Source organism: Plectropomus leopardus, chromosome 3 (assembly GCF_026936395.1).
Source record: "Plectropomus leopardus strain MGB_pleo_1.0 chromosome 3, ASM2693639v1, whole genome shotgun sequence".
Classification (NCBI taxonomy): Eukaryota; Metazoa; Chordata; class Actinopteri; order Perciformes; family Serranidae; genus Plectropomus; species Plectropomus leopardus.
This window is the reverse complement of record NC_142178.1, coordinates 9794290-9813973: the sequence shown is the minus strand read 5'-3', so window position 1 is coordinate 9813973 and position 19684 is coordinate 9794290. Positions and strand designations below refer to the sequence as shown.

The following is a 19684-nucleotide window of genomic DNA, read 5'->3' as shown; positions in this document are numbered from 1 at the left end:
ATTCAGTAATTGAGTTAATCATCTCTCATCATCCACATAGCTGCACAATTAGCACGTGTGAAGTTATTATTGCTTTTTTTAATAAGGTAACTTGGTTTGAGTACTTGAGACCTCAGTTTATTGTAGTCATTGTAACACCAAAGTAGACCCCGCCACCATGTTGACCAATCTAAAACATTCTGAACTCTCTTGTTTCCAATGACTGATCCAACACATTTCTCTCTATGGTCATTTGCTCCAGGCACGTTACTGCAAGCTTTTAAATTACGTGGCCTACACTGCTACATGTAGCTACATGATAACATCAGGGAAACATGTAATCTTTGTTGCTGATGTTGTTCATTTGTCCTTGATTTCAGATAAGACTCCTGCTGGAAGTTGTCCTGTTGTAAAGATTTAAGATTAGAACATTTCTGGGTGATTTTTACAGTATAAAGTGCTGCTAAACTCCATAACAGCCATTCCTCAGCTGCAACAACGGTGCTAATGGTGCTAAAGCTGAGTGTCTCAGACAATACAGATGTTCCAGCACAGACGGTATGATAAAACAATGGTGGTCAGAGATTTGAATCATCAGTCGGAAATCCCTCAGTCAACTAAGACTGCTTCAAGTTGAGCAGTTGTTTTTATTTTTTGCAAGTCAGTGGGCTGTGCAGTGTAGTGTGGAGTGAGCGCGCTTGACTTTCATGCTACTCCTTGCTACAAGCAGTTGTGGATATGCAGGCAGCGGCACAGAGGGAGAGAGAGACTGCACCATAAGGTGAAGAAGTGGTTGAATTTATAGCTCACAGCAACTTAATATGATACAGTCTCTGGCTTTTATTTGATATCTAGTGTCTGCAAAAAATGTTTTGCCATTAACGCGATTACCATGTTTACTATATTATATAAATGCTGCTATCACTGAACCACATTTTAGAATTAAAAAAACAAACAAACAAACAAACAAAAAAAAAACCCGAAAACAAACACATTTTTTATTTTTTATTTATTTTTATTTTTATTTATTAACAAATGTTTTATTTATTTAGTGTTAAACTGACGCACCTGTCTCAATTGACATAATTCTGTGTCAGGTACAGCCCTAGTGTTTGGAACATTAAGGCATCTAAACATGTTCTAATAGACATCCAAAATAAGTGTGAACCTGAAAATGAGCATAATAGGTCCCTTTTAACGTTTCTTTTTTTTTTTTTGGCTTTTAGCCTTTAATGAATAGGACAGTTGAAGCGTGAAAGGGAAAGAGACAGGGGCTGACATGCAGCAAAAGAGTCTAGGCTGGAATCGAACCCTACTCTACCAACGGAGATACTGGGCGCCCCAAAAAGTGTATTTATTTTTTATGATGTAAATAGAGGTGGTCATCTTTTGGAGAGGTGGCACATTTCTGCCACAGAACATTGCGGAGAATTCCTGGAATAACAAGGTGGCATTTTTGGGAGGCTTCATAAATGGATTATTTAGGTGGCTAGGTTAAACAATTTTGAGGTTCAGCACTAATACAAAAATTGTATTCTGTTTTCAGTACCTGATTGGTTCCCTCCCTCCCAGCACACAAACATCAAGAATAATGTTTCCAAATGTTTCTCTGTCTAAATCTCTCTTACCTAGAGGGAACAGATGAGCCGAGGTCCGAGTACCCGTTGTTCCGATTCTCGTCCTCTGGGCAGGGGCTGCTGGGAGTGTAGTCCGGTTCCTCCCCTTCTCCGTAGTCCTCAAACTGCTCCTCGTTCAGGGAAGCAGAGGAACGTGTCGATAGGTCAGAGGTTACTGAGACGCTGGTCTGACCACACCTGAAGAGAAAGAGGAGGGGGGTGTTATAGTTACACTTTGAATTCACTATCTTCGGTATGAACGGTGAATTAAAGCAAAGGCTCTTCATAAGTCACAGGAGAAGTGCAGAATTTGTTTCAGATTCTGATCTGGAATTAATGATGACATCTGTTTACAAAAATAGACACTGGTATATTTTGCTTTAAAGTTTAGATGATACATTTTCCCCAAATATTAATTGCTGACTAAAACAAATAAAAAAGAGGTGGCAGGAAAAATGCTGCTGTGGCTGCAAGACTTTGGCCTTTATTTGAAAATATTTGTTTTAAATATTTTTGGTTTGACACAGAATTTTAGAGAGTCTGACTAAGAAAACCGCAGTGACGATCTTCAAGATGAACAGAAACAGACATTTGTTTTTATTGTTTGTTTCTGCTTTTTATGTTGTATTTTATTTTCCTCTTTTTTCTCACTTTTTTAAATTTCCTTTATGTGTAAAACTCAAACTCATTAACATTCTTCTTTCCTTTGTATAGAAAATTTAACATGTACATCCACACATTTATTGTTATGTTACTTTGTGTTATTCTCAATAAAAAGATTCATTAAAAAAAAAAAAACAACCAAAAAAAACAGGCATTTGTCCCCATGAATGAAGGTCTCTACTGTATGCAGTGCTGGAACAATGAGCATAGGTAGTGTAAAAACAATGCTTACTTTTCCCCAGGGAAAAAGAGATCCCCCAGTGAGTCTTCCTTGTCTCCAGGTCTGATCAGCCCGTCAGAGGTGTCTGAACCTTGGGTGCTTTCTACTGCGCTGTCTCTGTCTGACTCCCTCTCCCTGCCCTCGTCTGCCACCTCCTCCTCAGGCTCCTCCACCTCTCCCGGGAACAGCTGGCACTCAGGGACGGGGTCAGAATAGGCCCGCGTGCACATGATGACCGGACAAAGCCGCTCCTCCTCACCACTCTGGAATAGATGGAAAAAAGGCAGAGATAGAGAGGGAGGAAGGAGAGAGTAAGTTTACACACATTTACACTGACTTGTGAAAACACAATCATCTCTGAGCTTGAGTGCAACTTTTATTGTGATCATATGTTGTGTCAGTGAAACCTTAGAATGGAATTAGACTATTTTTTTATGTTCTTACAGGGTTCCCAAACATTTTCATGGACAAAATTTCAAAAATTTTCAATGACTTTTTTTTTTTTTTACCAACTTTGCTTGCGTTTTTATTTTCATTTATTTATTTTTTAAACATAATAGATTTCAAATCTATTTAACCTTGATTTTAGCAAGCTGGCATACAAGAATGGAGAGACGGAAAGCAGGGAGAAAATGAAGAAATGTAAGTGATGGTGAACAAAACATCACACAAGCACTTTATTACAGCTTTGTTGTCCATTGCTACAAAAAGTAAATTTGCCACTAAATTACATTACATATAAGGTTATCCACGTCACATTATTCAGATTATTGTAACTATTTCCTTACACACACAAAACAAAATCCATGACCTTTCCCAGGCCTGGAAGATGTAATTATAGAATTCCATGACTTTTACATGACAGTGGGAAGCCTGAACTTATGATTATGCAGTAAATGGCTTTGGGTGTAATGGCTATAGAATAAAAACCTCATCAGTGTTTAAACCGGTGTCCTATGGGATGATTTATGGCACAAAGACGGTGTCAACTATTGCCCAACCAAAACACAAAGACGACAGTGCTTTTAGTACCTATCAGTAGCTATCCCCAGTTACCACAGAGTATTGATGTAATTTATTTAATTACTATCCCCTAATAATGGAAATGGCAACTGAAGTAACTACGGAAAACGTTCAGGGGTTGTCTGTTTTCTACCATTACAACCATGATTACAGGAACTGCCAATATAATGCAGCTTTCCACTGTCTCCAGCACTCACAGGCTGACTGGAATGACTGACACCATGTTAGTGTTAGTGTTTCAGTCCACTCCGCACTTAAGGTTTCAGGTTGGGGTTTTTTTTTTTTTGTACCAGTCTTGTGTCAAAGGCTGTCCTTCCCATATCAGACAGCGATTGGCTTTCATATTATTAGTGACAAACCTAATCTAGCTTGCCCAGAATTTAAGATTTCAGTGAAGTGCATTGAAGACATTGCCCTCTTCACTAGAGGAATGTGTAAACAACTCTCCGCTGACAATTTCTGTACAGATACAAGTTATACAAAAAAACATGTTTTGACTGGAGAGGGACTATAAATCATATACATATTGTTTTTACTTTAGCAAAATTGTTCTGGAACTTGTACTATACAACTGACATGCCACGCGGTGGAGAAATGTTAATATTCCTCCGAAATACATTCAAAGACAGTGGAAATCCCTTGAAATTCATTCAAATAGCGTTAACATGTTTTTAGTTTTAGGAGAGCTGTTCACAAATCATGGCTGGTGCAAGTGTTATGAGTAAGACTTATGGACCCCTGACTTCCCATTTGGTAAATTCCTTCACTGTGGGAATGGTCTTAAGCTCACATAGGAGGTCTGGAGGGCTAGAAAAGGTGAAAGGGCAATAGGTCAAAGGTCACAGATCCATCTAGTTCCACTCTGCAACAAGGACTTATCTCAGCATGACTAACAGCTGAAACACACTGCAGCATGAGGGAGGAGGGCAGGTGAAGAGGCAATCAGGCAGGGGAGACAGCAGGGTGAGTAACAGGACGGGTAACAACAGAAAGAGAGAGAGGGAGTGAAAAAGGCATGGATGGTGGTGACGAAGAAGAATAAGTATAGCAGAGAAGAACACAGCTAACAAGTGAAGAGAAGAAAAAGAGGGCATAAAGAACAAAGCCGAGAGGGAATGAAAAGGAATCAGCGCTACAGTGTGAGGGCGAGATTAGACGAGAGCTGTGAGGAAAGATATGAGAGGCAGAGAGATAACAAAGTAGCTGGAGGACAGTCAGGTGGGTATTAGACAACATTACAGACTAATAAAGAATTTCAGCAACTCAGATTCAGTCTGCTCTGTCCCTCTCTCTCACACACAACACTAATTTTTCATCCTTTAAGCTCCACTGAATTTTTGGGCTGAACAATGAATTTTCAATCCCATACAAGGGGCGAACACAAAGCTCTATGTATGGCACAAAATATGTATGTAGTGGGATATCGTCAGAAATGAGCTGAGCCTACACCAAAAATTTTTTGGAAAATGTCAGGATTTAGTTCTGATCAAGTAATTTGACTGGATAAGAGGCTTTCCATGAGCGCTGATATACAGAACATCATCACTGGGCCTTTTAACCGTGCATATATCACTCCACTTCACATGTGTTTTGAGCTGTTATTTACATTAACGGTTAATTAGCTCACATTAACAGCTGTCAGAACAAACTTTTCACAGCAAGGGAGAGCATATTTCTGGATTGTGCTCATATGACATCATCAGCCACAACGTAGCAACTGATCAAGCTGTAAACTCACACGTATGCCACCAAGGCAACTATCAACACACTCTTATGTCACTGGTTGCAACAAAAATACAGATAAATGTTTATGGTACAAAGAAGATGACCTGCAGTAACATGCACACCTGGCTTACACAGAGCAGTGAGCTAATGTGCAGGAGTGTTTACGTGTTGCCTGGCAGCAGTCCATCTGCAGAAGTATTTGTGCTGGCAGAGCCAAATAAATAAATACATAAACTATCAAATAAATCTATTAACCTTGGATTATTAACTAATCAATATTTTAGAACTGCTGTATAAAAGCATCATTTATATAATAGTATTGAATATCAGCACCCCCTCTCATGTTATATTTCTTGATTTTTATGTACATTTGAATATATAAGTATGTATGAATAACAAAAAGTACAAAACAAAAATATTTAAATCATGTACCTAAATAATTACATGTAAAACATCATTTGTATTTGCATCTTATCTTAAAAAAAAGTCTGAATTGTGTAATTCTGGGTCTGGGTAAAAAATAGAGGAGTGGAAACAGAGCTTGGGAAAACACAAGTCAAAACTGCATATTGCAATTTTTCTCTAAAAACTAGAAGATGTTTACATAATGGGAGGAGGTCCAGAAGAATGTAGAGTTGGTCCTAAGTGTCTCATAAAAATTAGAAAGCTAATGAAAAAGAAAATGCCAAAAAAAAGTAACTAAATCATTAAAGAAATGGGTCTTGTTGCTTAATTAAAAAAGGGACTATGCATGCAGAACCTGATGTAAATAAAGTTGGCTCTAAATATTAATGAGGGGAAAAAAGAGAAAGCAATTACAAAAAAGCTGTCTTGGCTATTATGTGTGCACTTTCAATATTATAGAATATTATGACTCCAAAAATGCAAATGCAATTACCTTCTCATATCTGAGTACTGTATTTGAATTTGTTTACATCCGCTTTTTATACCCATCCAAACACACACACTATCCTTCAGGCTTGTGTACAACTAAATTAAAAAGTGCCCACTGAACTCATAAACTGAGGCTCTGTGCCTTCACAAAGAACCACCACGGGGTCTGGAGCTGAGTCACAGAGAATAACACCAAGGATAAAGGTCTCTTTAGCATTCCTTAGACCAGGCTCTTTATTTCCCTGCAGCAGAAAAAAGAAACAGTGTGACGCAGGGGAAATAGGCAGCCCTCCCCCCCTCTGTACTCCACCACAACAATTCAAAAAACTGAACAAGCAAACACAGCGGGGAAGTCTGACACCTGTTGCGCTTGTTCTGAGAAAGAGAGGAGTTTTTTTTCCATATGCAGTGCTAGCTCACATTATATAAACAATGTCAGAACTAGAAACTAGAAAAAAAAATATACAGAGGTCACTCAATATGGGTTGAAGAGGTGAGAAAATGTACATTTAACAAGAAATTACCTCACCTCATTGGCAGAGTAAGAGTTGATAAAGTGATATTAGAAAAGTGATGATATTCAGTAAAAATGAAATACCACACTTCCAATACAGCCAAAGATACCATTATTCTCATCACTGAATGCAGGCTATATTTAACATGTTATACACTGTATATACTACATATATTCTTATTGTTATTCTTGCTTATGTATATCTTTGTTGTTAATTGTTGTAGCTTGGCATACATATTTATATTTTTAACTTGTGTACTAATTTATAGATTGCATTGTAGGATAAGGCACAGTTTTATACTTTACACACTTTACACACTCAACACATTATCCATATTATAATTTTAATACTCACATATTAGTACTAATGGTCTATTATAGTATTTCTTATATCTTATATCTTTTTGCTGGTACTGTATTTCTATTTTTATATGCTTGTGCTTGTACTTATTTCTAATTTCATTTCAGTCAAGTAGCATCTTTGGGAGCACAGTGCGCCAACATCACTGAAGCTGCCAATGAAAGCCTCTGACAGCTGCTGTTTCAGGCAAAGACACTGATGGACGCTAACTTCCTATTTTGCACTCTGTCAGTCACTCTGATTAGCATAGTAAAACGTGATGATTGAGGGAGGAGCTGTGTGTGTGTGTGTGTGTGTGTGTGTGTGTGTGTGTGTGTGTGTGTGTGTGTGTGTGTGTGTGTGTGTGTTTACAGTACGCCTCTCTCTCTACCTGCATGCTCCAGGAGCCTGGGGGCTATAACTGCCAAAACACAGAGTGTTGTGAGTTGCTTGATTCCTCGGAGCACAAACACAACTGGCCTGAAAAAACTGAGTCCAGCCCGCCAGTAGCTTTGAACCGAGGACGCTAAGATCTGCTGTGCTTTTAACTCTGCCTGAAGCCTGACGCACCTTCAAATACCCCTTTGGCCAAAGGAGAATTTTTTTTTATCACAGTTAAATGTTTGCTCGAGCCAAACCAGCTCCGTTATCGTCTGTTTGTCAGCAGCTTTCATCAGGTGAATTAACCTTTTTAAAACCTGGACTGACTTCAGCTTTCTCGTGCTGTTTTCAGACACCTTACATAAGCATTTAAACCTTTGAAACCTGAGTGAATTAGGTCTGCCATTACCAACTTGGTATGAAATGTCCTGCAAATTACAAAAAATACTAAAAGGTGACAAGAAAAGCACCTGAAAATTAGCTAAAAATTAGATAAATATATCAGAAAATTATCCCCCCAAAAAAGAACTGGGGGAAAATGTCCAGAAAATTAGATTTATAACTAGTATAATTATATATTTAAAATTAGGTTACAGAAAAAATATAGGTATACTGTATATTTATAAATGAAATTTCTATTTATTAGTTTTGTTTTATTTTGGGATGTTTTCCAGATCATTTCCTGTTATTGTTTTTTTTTTTAACTTTAATTCTCTTTTTGTATTCATTTTCACTTGTTTTGTAACTTTTTACTAATATCTCGCTAGTATTTGGGTCATTTCCATTAGAATGCTCATTGCCGTCTTTCCATATTTTTATAAGAAATCACCCCAAAAGAGAGTATTTTCACTATTGGTAGTACACCTAATGCAGCAAACCAACATCTATTTTATACTATAGTGTATTTGTTTTGCATGATGTTAATTCTAAATATTTATGGCATTTTTTTAAACTGTTGTGATGCCATAAAGTCAAACTTTACCCCAAATATCAAGATGACATCTACTGGGTACAAAAGAACTTAATAACTGAGGAGAATTAACAGAGCTTTGTGCTTTGATCAACATTCATGTCCATGGCTTATAACGACATGCAGAGAGGGACCGAACAGATGTAAAAACTGTGCAGCTTCATAGTGTTGCTCTGCACAGCATGAATGCTGTTGTACATGGGTTATTTCCCCCCACATTTTTAAATAAAACAGGAAAAAGATTTCTGATCTCTCTGTGAGTCTGCTGCTGCAGGGTCTGACCTAGTTAAAATACAGACATCGTATCTCTCCTGCTTTTCTTCCCACTCTCCCAGGTGAGGCTAATGTCAGAGAAGAGAAAGATGAAGAAAAGCAAGACTCTGTCTCCTTTTCTGAGATAAGAAATTTACACTGTTGCTGTGTATTTGTGGTCCATTTGAGGTCCATGTGTTGTTGTCTTTTTAGGAAGACGATATGAACATGTATGCAGTGTGTGAGTGAGCTGCTGTCTTAACAGAGCCCTGTCCATGTGCTGTGTTTAGCTTTTACACATCCTAATCAGGAGTTAATTACTCAAATGTGACAGATTTATTCCATGTCAGGTGCAGGTTAACAAGCCTGCATACTCTATAAACGGTCTTTTCATTGTTTTCCAGGTACAGTCATTGTGCAACAGTTGTGCAGCATGAATAGTTCTGTACAACACAGAGTAAGGAGGACGATCTGAAACAGCCAGGCTCTCGGAGAACAAATGTATTATTTACACCCACTGCAGCTGCAACAGAAATGTAAGAAGTGAGGAGAAAAGAGATAGAAGGAGAGAAAATAAAGAGCAGGGACACTTGTGAGTCCTCTACAAGAAGCTCAAGAGAGCGAGAGATCACCACGAGTCAAGTGGAGAGATATAAAAGAGACAGACGGTAGAGCAGAGAAAAGACCAGAGACAACTAACTTAAAATGAAAACAACAAGCACTGCTACAATATCTTTGCAACACACAACTCGATGGAAATCTTTTTGGAAGAACTGGAATTAATCCTCCTAATTAACTTTCAGTTGAGCTTGGCAGCAACACTAGTTTTTCAGCAGCGCATAGATGAAAGTTTATGTAACATGAGTGATGAGTACCAATCACACTGTGTTGACACAGTTCTGAAACTCAAAACGGTGAGTAATGTTTTTGTCATGCTACAGTTATTGAGCAACACTGTGGAAGATTACAGTACTGAAAATCATGCGACGCAAATGATGTTATTGCAGTTACAACTCTGGTTGCTACAGATGCCAACGAACAGTTTTTCTTGTGTGTGTGTGTTTGTGTAACAGACAGATTTGGAACCAAACAGGTGAGTGGGAGGCAAACCTTGCATTTAGAGATGCACTGAGAAGTTTCTCTCAAAGTCCTCTCATATTTACTTGCAATCTTATTTCCTCTGACGTGACCTTTAGTCAAATCATTAAGCAACCCAAATGCAGGATGCAAATAACACACGGATACACGTTTGACTGGTGCACAAACAGTAAAGGTTATTCTTTGGAAGTTAAGTGACACTGACTTGTTTTTTTTGTAGAAAACTGAATGCATCATGTGCTATTTGTCATTCAAGAAGGCATGGGCAAATTTTTCTGTTTAATTTTGAGTAATATTTTAGGGGAAAAAAAAAAGATATCCATCTTTGAAAAAGTGAAAGAAAATGTTTAGGTTCATACAGTTTCTACAAAACTACAACCAGAGTCTACTTCACTGGTATTTTGACACATACAAAAATTGTTCTCAGTAGTGAATGGATGTACTTACAACCAGCACAACACTCTTGTAATCAAATCTTAGATTCACACACACACACACACACACACACACACACACACACACACACACACACACACAGAACACCCACAGAGTGTGACAGGCAGAGTGACATTAAATAATTACTCACTAAAGGCCAGTTAATTTGAGTTTAGTGGTCAATCTCAAAGTCATCAAAGGCCCTAACTCTTTATCAGGTTGGACAACAACAACAGTGTTGTTGTTGTCAATAAAAAGACATACTCTCGATCCACCTCTCCTCACAGCCTTTTAGTGTATGCTGAGTCAATATCAGTTAAGTGCTGAAAAAATCATTAATCTGCCCTCCTGGCACGCTGGAGAATTATGTGGATGACGATGCATTTCATGGCTCTATTGATCTACATGTAAGAGGAGGGAGAAGATGGCTTTGATCTTGCCAGATCATGACTGGACAAAAGTTGTGCAACCTAAATGGTTGCAAATGCTGCAATTACGGTGAGATTCCCTCATGTTTCATTTTGTTTAACACATTCTGGCTGTGTGATTAATCCCATTTTACTTTCACTTATGGTTTTAGCTACCAACAATTATGAAAACAAGATAACTGAGTTTAAATGATTGTTGTGTCACATTCCATTTCACAACAACGCACTTTTTTGTATTACCTAGTGCACCCTTGTCTTTTACAGCAGTGCGCTTAAAAGTCCTAACTTGCCAAACTGGAAACCGAAGCAGTGCGTGTGAATCGCAGAACTTCTTGCTTTTAATTTGGGTGCCAATGTTAACAGCTTAGAACAGACACACAGCTCACATAAGCTCTCCAGTGTTTCTGTGGACTAGTGGTGACCGTATCATATTGGTCACAATGATACTGGTATAATTTTTAACATGATCAAAGAAAAATTCATATAAAAAAAATCATAAAACTTCACATAATGAGATCATACAGTTATACACAGCAACAACAAGCACGGCTGAGAGCAAATTAGCTGCTGGTTACTGTTCTTCTCTACAAATTAAAGAAATGACAGATTCTCAGATTTTTTAATGAATGTCTGAAGTCAAACTTACATTTATGTTGACATATAAAACTATAACAATTATTTTCTTGCAATTGTATGTTTTTATGTTTTTTATGTTTTAATTATTCATAAATTTGTCATATCATCAAGAATATTGCTATCGCAAAAATACCCTAAAATATCGTGATATTATTTTAGGGCCATACTGCCCACTCCTACTGAGGACAGAATGATTTAGTTTGCTAAGTAAATACTTTCGTTGTGAAATATTTGCAGGACAAAGTTGAGGAAAATGCAGAGACTTGCGTGAATCATCAACTTAAGTAAAAATATAGGGCTGACAGGCAGAGCTGCAGCAGTGGACGCAGCACGCATGCAAGCTGCAGCAGTTCAGCAAGGTAGCCAACACACACAGGCAGAGGTAGGCGGTGTGGGCTTGTAGCATGTTTAGTTCACCTTAAGTCGGAATGATAGAAAGAAAGCCTTTGGCCGTGCCAAACAACTATAATCTCCATTTTTATGATTGCGATTTTTGCAAGCCCGGGCACTCATTTATATTTATATTGGTTTTTAAAAAAATTTCATTTAAAAATAATGAAGTATAGAAAAAGAAACAAAACAGAAACAGAAAACAGCAGATAACATCATACGTGTCAATAAAATAAAGAAGAAGGAAAAAATAGAAATAAGAAAAAAATAGAAAGAAAACAGCAGATAATGCCATGTGTGTCAATAAAAGAAAAAAGAATCAGGAGAATTGATTTGCATTAGATATCTTATGAATTAAAAATGTTCTGCATTTGAAAATTTTCAGCTTCTTCCTTTAACAGTGACATATAGCAGTCTTATGAGGCTTTGAGTGAGCTGTGATCTCTTTCGAGGACCACCCTCCAGAAATATTTACAGAACATTTTTGTGGTTTGTCATTTGAGCAAAATTAGAATAAAGGAATTATACAGCTTGCAGGGTTTTAAAAGGTGTTGTTCCTGTTGCCTTTTTGTAGTAACTAGTCGGACAGTAACCATCGTGTTGCTGCACAATCAAGCAAAACGAGCGTTGTGCAAAAGACAAGAGAGGATTAAACAGATATGTAGAGCTACACCAGTGTAGGGAGGGACTGGATGAGCAGTCACATGAACTGACATCGACTGGATCGATCTGCACTGATGAAGCTTTGATTTAGTGTGAGTCAGCATTAAAGGGACTGGAGGATGAGCAGAAGAGTGAGGGACAGATTGAGAAGGAGGGATATAGTGGATGGATGAGGGGGAGAGAGAAGGGCAGCAGAGAAAGAACGGCAGTCTCTTTGCTTGTGTTTGTCGGAGCGAGCTCAGAGATAAGAGGCGTTACTCTGCAGAGGCTTTACAGCTCTCTCTCTTTCTCTTTGTTCATTTCATCCTCTCTTACTCTCTTTCTCCCCATTCTTCTAAGCCCTGAGCTCCTCCAGTGCTGCCACCACAGAAATATTCACCTATAAAGTGAATCATTTAATACGTTTGCTTTGATATTCAGCATTTTGACTGTGTTGGTGGGGGGTGCTTCTGTCATTCTGAGCCTCAGATCCCTCCAGTGGGTGACATGAGACTCTGGGACAGGGAGGACATGAGAGGCTTTGCAGAACCTAAAAAAGGATATTTCAATTCACAAATGTGTGTAAAAAAGCAGAAATGATTAGTCAATTATTTGATTAGTCAGTTATTTAAGTAATTTGTCAAGCTTAAGTGCCAAATATTTGCCTGTTCCAGCTTCTCAAATGTGGGGATTTGTTGCTTTTCATAGTCACTGATATTAAACTGAATATTTTTGGGTTTTGAGCTGTTGTTGTCAGCTTAGGTTCTGGGCTCTTGCAAAATTGTGATAGACAATTTTTTTTCTTTCTTTCTTTTTTTTTTTTTTTACATTTTGTCGACAAATAAGCAATTATTCAAGAAAATAGTCAACAGATGAATCAATAATGGAAGATTTAGTTAGTTGTAATCCTTAATGGACTTGTTTAAATTCAGGCTCAAGTTTCTGCGTAAAAGTGTAATCACCAATGGTTGCCTTGTGCAACCTTGTACTGTGTCCCAGTAAAAATGAATAAATAATATAGTATAATAAATAGTATAATAATACATAAAACACATCACTAAACTGTTTTACAGTCCCAACAAACTAACACCGGCACTGAAATGTCTCAACTCTGTTGTTAAACGCATTAATAACTGTTGGGTAACATTAGCCATGTGATGGCAACAATTAGCCCTGTCACTGTGTGTGTGTGTGTGCTGGTGGACTCTCACTTAAGGCCCAGACACACCAAACTGACATCAAAGAACTAGCGGTGACAAAAGCACATGCTGTGTCGCCTAACATGTCTCAGCCAAAAAGGTGTGCATGAACACACCAAACCAACAGCCAACCAGCACATATGTTCTGTGCCTGCATGAGAGGAAATACCAATCGATCTAAGCAGATGCTGATTGTCTATATATGTCTTTCAATAAGGGAAACTGGAAGGCCATTTTGATGCTAGTTAGTTAGTAAGCATATTAACAACATAATCTAATGTTGAAAGAACAAAGCATATTTATTGTGCGCTACTGAACAACAACAACAAAAAACCACCAGGAAACATTTCTGCCAAAGAGCTCAATGGCGAAAGAAAAAGAATCTTACCTTATATAAGACATTTTTTCAATGTCACTCCCTCTTGACTTTAGCCCTTAGCACTGACTTTGGTTTCCCTTTAGTTTCTCTGCTAAACAGCCAATAAGAGTTATTTCATTCACTGACGGCTTCCACTGCCACTGTTAATTCAACATGCTGAATCGGTGAGTGTGTCACGGCCTTAACTGCTACCAATGTGGAGCTCACACTCTCGCAGCAGCAGCTACGTATCATACAGTCTGCTACGAGTAGAAGTCGAGCAAAAAAACAAGTTTCTGTGTCATTTTAAGGGTACTGGTATTGGTGGGTACTGTATTTTTTTTTAAACAATAACCAGTCAATGTCCAACCTATTGTGATTCCTTCAACACCACTTTTTAGCGTAACACCTATGTGTGTGTGCATGTTTCTGCCTGTGTGTCTTTATTATTCAGCTCCCATGGTAAGCAGTTCTCCTCCTACACACGCACGAGCGCGCGCGCGCGCGCAAACACACACACACACAAACACAACACACAAAGGGGAAGTAATGATGACTCATATTTCATGACCATTTTGTTGAGTCAATACTATGTGAAACTTTCAGTAAATGACACACACACACACACACACACACACACACATACACACACACACATACACACACACACACACCTGAGACTCCCAATTGTGTGAACTTTTAATTAAAGCCTCTCTTCCTCTCTGCTCATTCATCTTTGAGAATAAACTGAGCAAAACATCAACTGCAGTGCATTAAGAGCATCTTGACTAACACAAATAACAACAACTACACACATCCAAAAGCATTGGCACTCTGTACAGGTTTCAATTACAAACACGCGCACATTTGTTTCCACCTGAGTCTAAACCGGTAGCTGCTTGGATTACCAGGAATGTTGCACTGGACAAAGGACAATGTAGGGAGGGACTGGAGCCGCACACTGGAGACTGTGTAGAGGTGATCTCAATGAAACCCTTTTAGAAATACGCAAGAAACCCCAACAGGTGAAACACTGTAGTGCCTGTGTCTTCTGTTGTATGTCTGTGGCTACTGAGTTAAAAGAAAATGCCCTTGAGAAGTATAGAGTTTATTTTAGCTAATCCTAACTTCATTAAGGGTGTATTTTAAGGTGAAAATTTGGACTTGGAGTGAACATTAACACAGAGCAACACATTTAACCCTTTACAACAGTACGATACGATACGATACGATATACTTTATTGTCCCCATGGGGAAATTTGTTTTGGACTCGTATGCTGCGCACAACATGCCTCCACAGTGTGATAAAAACATAATGTAAAACAAACAGAATGTAAAGAGTAAAACTGTTGTGACAGTTAAGGTTAGCGGTTCATGAAAGAGTGCTGTCAGTTAAGATGCTGACAAGTTTGTTTTAAAATGTTTGCATGTGTGGGTGTGTATTACGCCCGTTAAACAAGGAGAACTTGAAATACATCCCTTTATTACGAGTCATTCACCCATTTTGTTCCATTGTTTGTGTGTGTGTGAATCAGTGGATCAAGTGAATCTGTGATTGCAAAGTAAATATCCCAGAGAACATAACAACACAAGTTAGCACTTAATTTAAGTTCACAAAAGATACACGCAACGCATCTGTATCCTGCCAATTGCAGCTGGTTCACAACAATCAGTCAATGCTCTCAGTGTTCACGTGTGTGTGTCACTGTGACCTTGTGTGCACTCGGTATTTACATGTGTCCTGGGTGATCAGATCAAAATAAACAGCTCTAAGTACAAGTGTGAATGCACCCGGTACATCTGTAATGTGTCATGATTGTACCACTCAGACCACACTGACCTTGAAATCTGGACTTAATCATTTGTTTTTAATTTCACAAGCATTCACTTGGGATGAGCTATTGGGCGTAGCTTTTTATCGTGTGTTTCGTGTGTAATGTGCTTTTATGTGTAGTTTTATGTTGCATTGTCTGTCTTGTCTTCTTTTTTATTTTCATTTTATATCATGTGCTATTGTGTGTGTTTTTCTTTCTTTTTTGTATAACTTTTTAGTATTATGTTATTGTGCTGTGTCTTTGTTCTGACCTGCAGAGGCGACTGCAGATGCCACTTAGCTCTAAGCCATAATCTGGTACGGTGAATCAAATGGTGCCATTTGTGTTTTAAACTGTACATGGTTTATTTAAATAAATGAATTAATAATAAATAAATGCCATATTTGAAAAGGGGTCTGGGCCACCTATAGTCATTGTTTCAGTGTGTATACACTAAAGTGTCCTGGGACCATCATACAAGGACCATCAACACAGCTGATGCAAACTTCTTTTTCGCAGGAACTGTACTTTTTCTTCTTCTCTAAATTTCCATCAGACTAGGCACAGGAAGTGCATTTCTGCCTCCCACTGGTTAAAAACAACAACGTATTTGCTCTTTGCAAACAGTGAAGATTTAGTCTACGTGTTCACGGTTTTCCCCTGGAGTAGATTCTGTGTATGGTGGTAGGTGACGATGGACTGAGGTGGGGGTGGTATTGGTGCAAGGGTACACGTTGGATCAGCAAACTTTCCCTTTGTGTGTCCCCTCCCTGAATTCTGAGGTTTTGGGTGGTTTGTGAATGGAGTGCAGACAGAAAGTATTTATTTATTTTTTATTCCTCAGCAGTAGTTTGATGAGTTTGAGTCTGAGGGTTGGGTTAGGAGAATTGACCAGTTGATCAGTTTGTGACCAGATAGATTAGAGGAGCAGCTGCTGTAGAGGTGAGTGAAAGCAAACTTTCTGTTGCTGCCTTTATAAAGTAAGATGCAGTGCTGGACCACAGGCTGTGCAGTTTCCGTGGGAATGTAAACAATTTTAGACAATAAAATGAGAGCGCTGTTGCTCTAAGAAATAGCGTTCTATTTCTACATGAATTAATGAACGGTTCAGCGGCGTTCTGCTCCTCCATCTGCACAGAGAGTACAATCTGGGCTGTGAGATTGCGGTGGCTCTGACAAACCAAATGGTGTTCCTAAAATAGAAAATCAATACATGACTGCGAATGCTGATATTGTTGTAGGCCGTCACAAATAAATGAATGTGTGGGAAACTATGATGTTTATTTGCATATGAGGCGGAGAGATCAGATCATGAGTTGTTACTCAAGATGCACGTGCAGATGCATTCTATTGCCAGGTGTGATCAGACAGACTTATATGAATGTGTGATATCAGATAAAGGCAGAATCTGGCCCAAACTTTAACCAAACAGACACGCTGTACCATCTCATCCCTTTGTGCATCTGTTACAAATCCTTGAGAGAGTTAAACTACACAGTAAAAAGGAAGCTAAATGTTTGTGTGGGCATGTGCAATGAAAATCCAAATGTAGGCCAAATAGCTTCACAGACATTTTGAAGTGTAATTATGAGAAGCTGTCAAACCAAGTTGGCAGGTATCAGTAAGTTTATTAGTCCATTTGCTCTCTGCATGCCAACCACCTGCTCTGAACTCTTTGTTTAACTGTGTATGGTAAGTTTGAACAAAACACGCCGCTGCTTCACATCAAAACAAGGAAGTCGGCATTCACCAACAGAAGTCAAGCCAAGGTCATGAGTGTGTCTGTTTGTTTTTAGCCCTACAACAGACATCGTAATGCAGTCCACCGGGGCTGTAGCTAATGATTATTGCAGTTTAGAAAAAAGGGAAAAATGTCCCTATCATTTTTCCAGAGCCAAAAGTGATATCTTCAGATTTCTAGTTTTGTCCAACCAACAGTCTAAAACCGAAACGATTTTGTATCATTATTTTCTACAATAAGATAAAAACAGAAAAATGTTCACCTTTTAAAAGCTGGCACCTGAGAATTAGTAGAATTTTAGCCTGATAACTGACTAAAACAAATTAATCGATTATCAAGCTTTTGTCAATTATATATATATTTTTTTGAATGGTTTTAGGTCCACTGATTTAGCATTTGGGCTGGTTCAATCACGTTTACCTTGTATTATCATCATCATTAGGGTTTACAAGAAGAGAAGTTAGATTCATCTTCAAAGGAAAAGCACATCACTCTGACTCATATGTAGCAGCACCAACACTTAACAACTCTCAGTCTCATTCATTGTTCAAGTGCGACGTCTCAAAGTGTGTCGAGTCTAGCGTCTTGATTGTCCTCTCTGTGTCATCAGACTCACGTCCAGCAAAGAGAAAAGAAAGGCTTTCTTTAGCAGAGTGCTTTGTCTTTCTCCTCAGCGAATGTTTGTCAGCCCTCTCACTGAACAGGGGCATTTCAGACAGTCCTAAGTGGCAGACCCTCGGCAGGTGGTCAGGACTTTCCTTTTTTTCAACTGTTCAGCTGCGTGTGAATGCTGTGATTCAATTTCTTTTGTGCTAGTAATAACTTTACATTTTCTAAAAAGAAAAGAGGTTCAGAGACAATATATGACTTTAAAACTGCAGTACATTCACTGTGAGAAAATATAAATGCATTTGTGTGGAGATAATTCTTTGTTTTCTTTCATCTCTCTCAGTTTCGATGTGTAAGAAAGAACGGCAGAAATCACAGAGAGGAGTGACTGTTCTAACTCCTGCAGATTAGCCTCCATTCATGCAGTACGGCTCAGAACTGCATGTTAATCTAGTTATTCTAGTCCCGGTGTACTCACGGTGTCCTGTCAAAGACACTTGGCTAAATGTCAATCTCATTTAGGGAAACAAAATTAAATTACTGTAAAAAGCAGCTATTTTCAACTATATGACCACAAGGAAAAAGATCATAGGGGAAAATAAAACTCCTCTGCTTTGCTTTTTGTCTCTGGACAATCAACGGAGTATTTCCTGCCTGGCTGAAGAAGAGTAAATCTCATTATGTAATGTCCAGTGACAGACTAGAGACATTCAAAACGACTATAGTCTGACGTCATGTGTTGCTATTGAAATCCCCACAATAGAAATAAAACTGGGATATAGAATGGATATGAGAAAGCACAAATAGTACAGCAAGTTTCGGTTGTATTATCAACAAAAAAATGTGGTTAGATTGTTTAATTTATTTAGATGACTTAACTTTAAGATTTTTAAAATCATAAATCTGTCACAGGGACATTTTTTAAACTGACTGTCACAGTTTTTTTTGTTATTTACTGCACAATTAAATAAAATGTATTTACAAACACTATTCATTCCTAAGCCCTGGTATGTGTTTATAATGTCTACACCGACACATTCAGTGTGGTTCAAAACACAATGTGATTGTTATGGTATAACCTTCCCCTTCTTCACTGAAACACAGCCTAAATAAACAGACTGGAATATCTTGAACTTACACTTAAACAGTATAATCATTTCATAAGTCTTCCAAATTGATCAATGTTAACTATATTAAATATGTTAAACACACAAAACACTCTGAGATCTGAATCATAACAGTCTACATAACCTCATAGCATCACAGTATGTGCCAAAATATCATTCCCCATCAGTCCTCTTAGACAACAAACCTGTTGTTCGCACATTTACCTCTTTCCTCTATCTCTTCTGATCTATTTTTCCGTGTATGTGCTATATCCGTCCTTTTCCCTGCACACTGCTTTTAATCTCATTCACTCTCTGTCATTTCCTATCCTTGCAGCCACCCTGGTTTTCCAATTAAACCCATTACCATCAGAGAGATGTTGAACCGCAACAGAGCCACCAGTGACTGAGGCAGGAAGAGAAATGATAAGGAGGGATGCTGGAGAGCAGACAGTGATGGGAAGAGAGTGAACAGAAGAGACAGGACAGTGCAGTGTGATGACACAGACACAGACAGCGGAGCAACACAGACAGGGAAGCTGCGAGGCAGGGTCAACTGCATGCAACACACACATTCAAACACAAACTGGGGGACAATGGACCGCACTGCACCCCCCCAACCATCTCTTTACCCCCCCCCTTAACATAAAA

The 19684-nt window shown here is 38.4% G+C and overlaps 1 protein-coding gene across 4 annotated transcripts in view; it reads right to left on the bottom strand.

The window, feature by feature from the left end:
* Window positions 1-19684, bottom strand: part of rab11fip4b (RAB11 family interacting protein 4 (class II) b) — a 77555-nt gene that overhangs the window by 19977 nt on the left and 37894 nt on the right. For all 4 annotated transcript variants that reach the window (XM_088075544.1, XM_088075545.1, XM_088075548.1 and 1 more), the window contains 2 exons: window positions 2491-2741; window positions 1608-1793 (listed from right to left, as the gene is read on the bottom strand). In XM_088075544.1, coding sequence (XP_087931670.1) covers window positions 1608-1793; window positions 2491-2741 — 437 coding nt within the window. The remainder of the gene's footprint in view (window positions 1-1607; window positions 1794-2490; window positions 2742-19684) is intronic.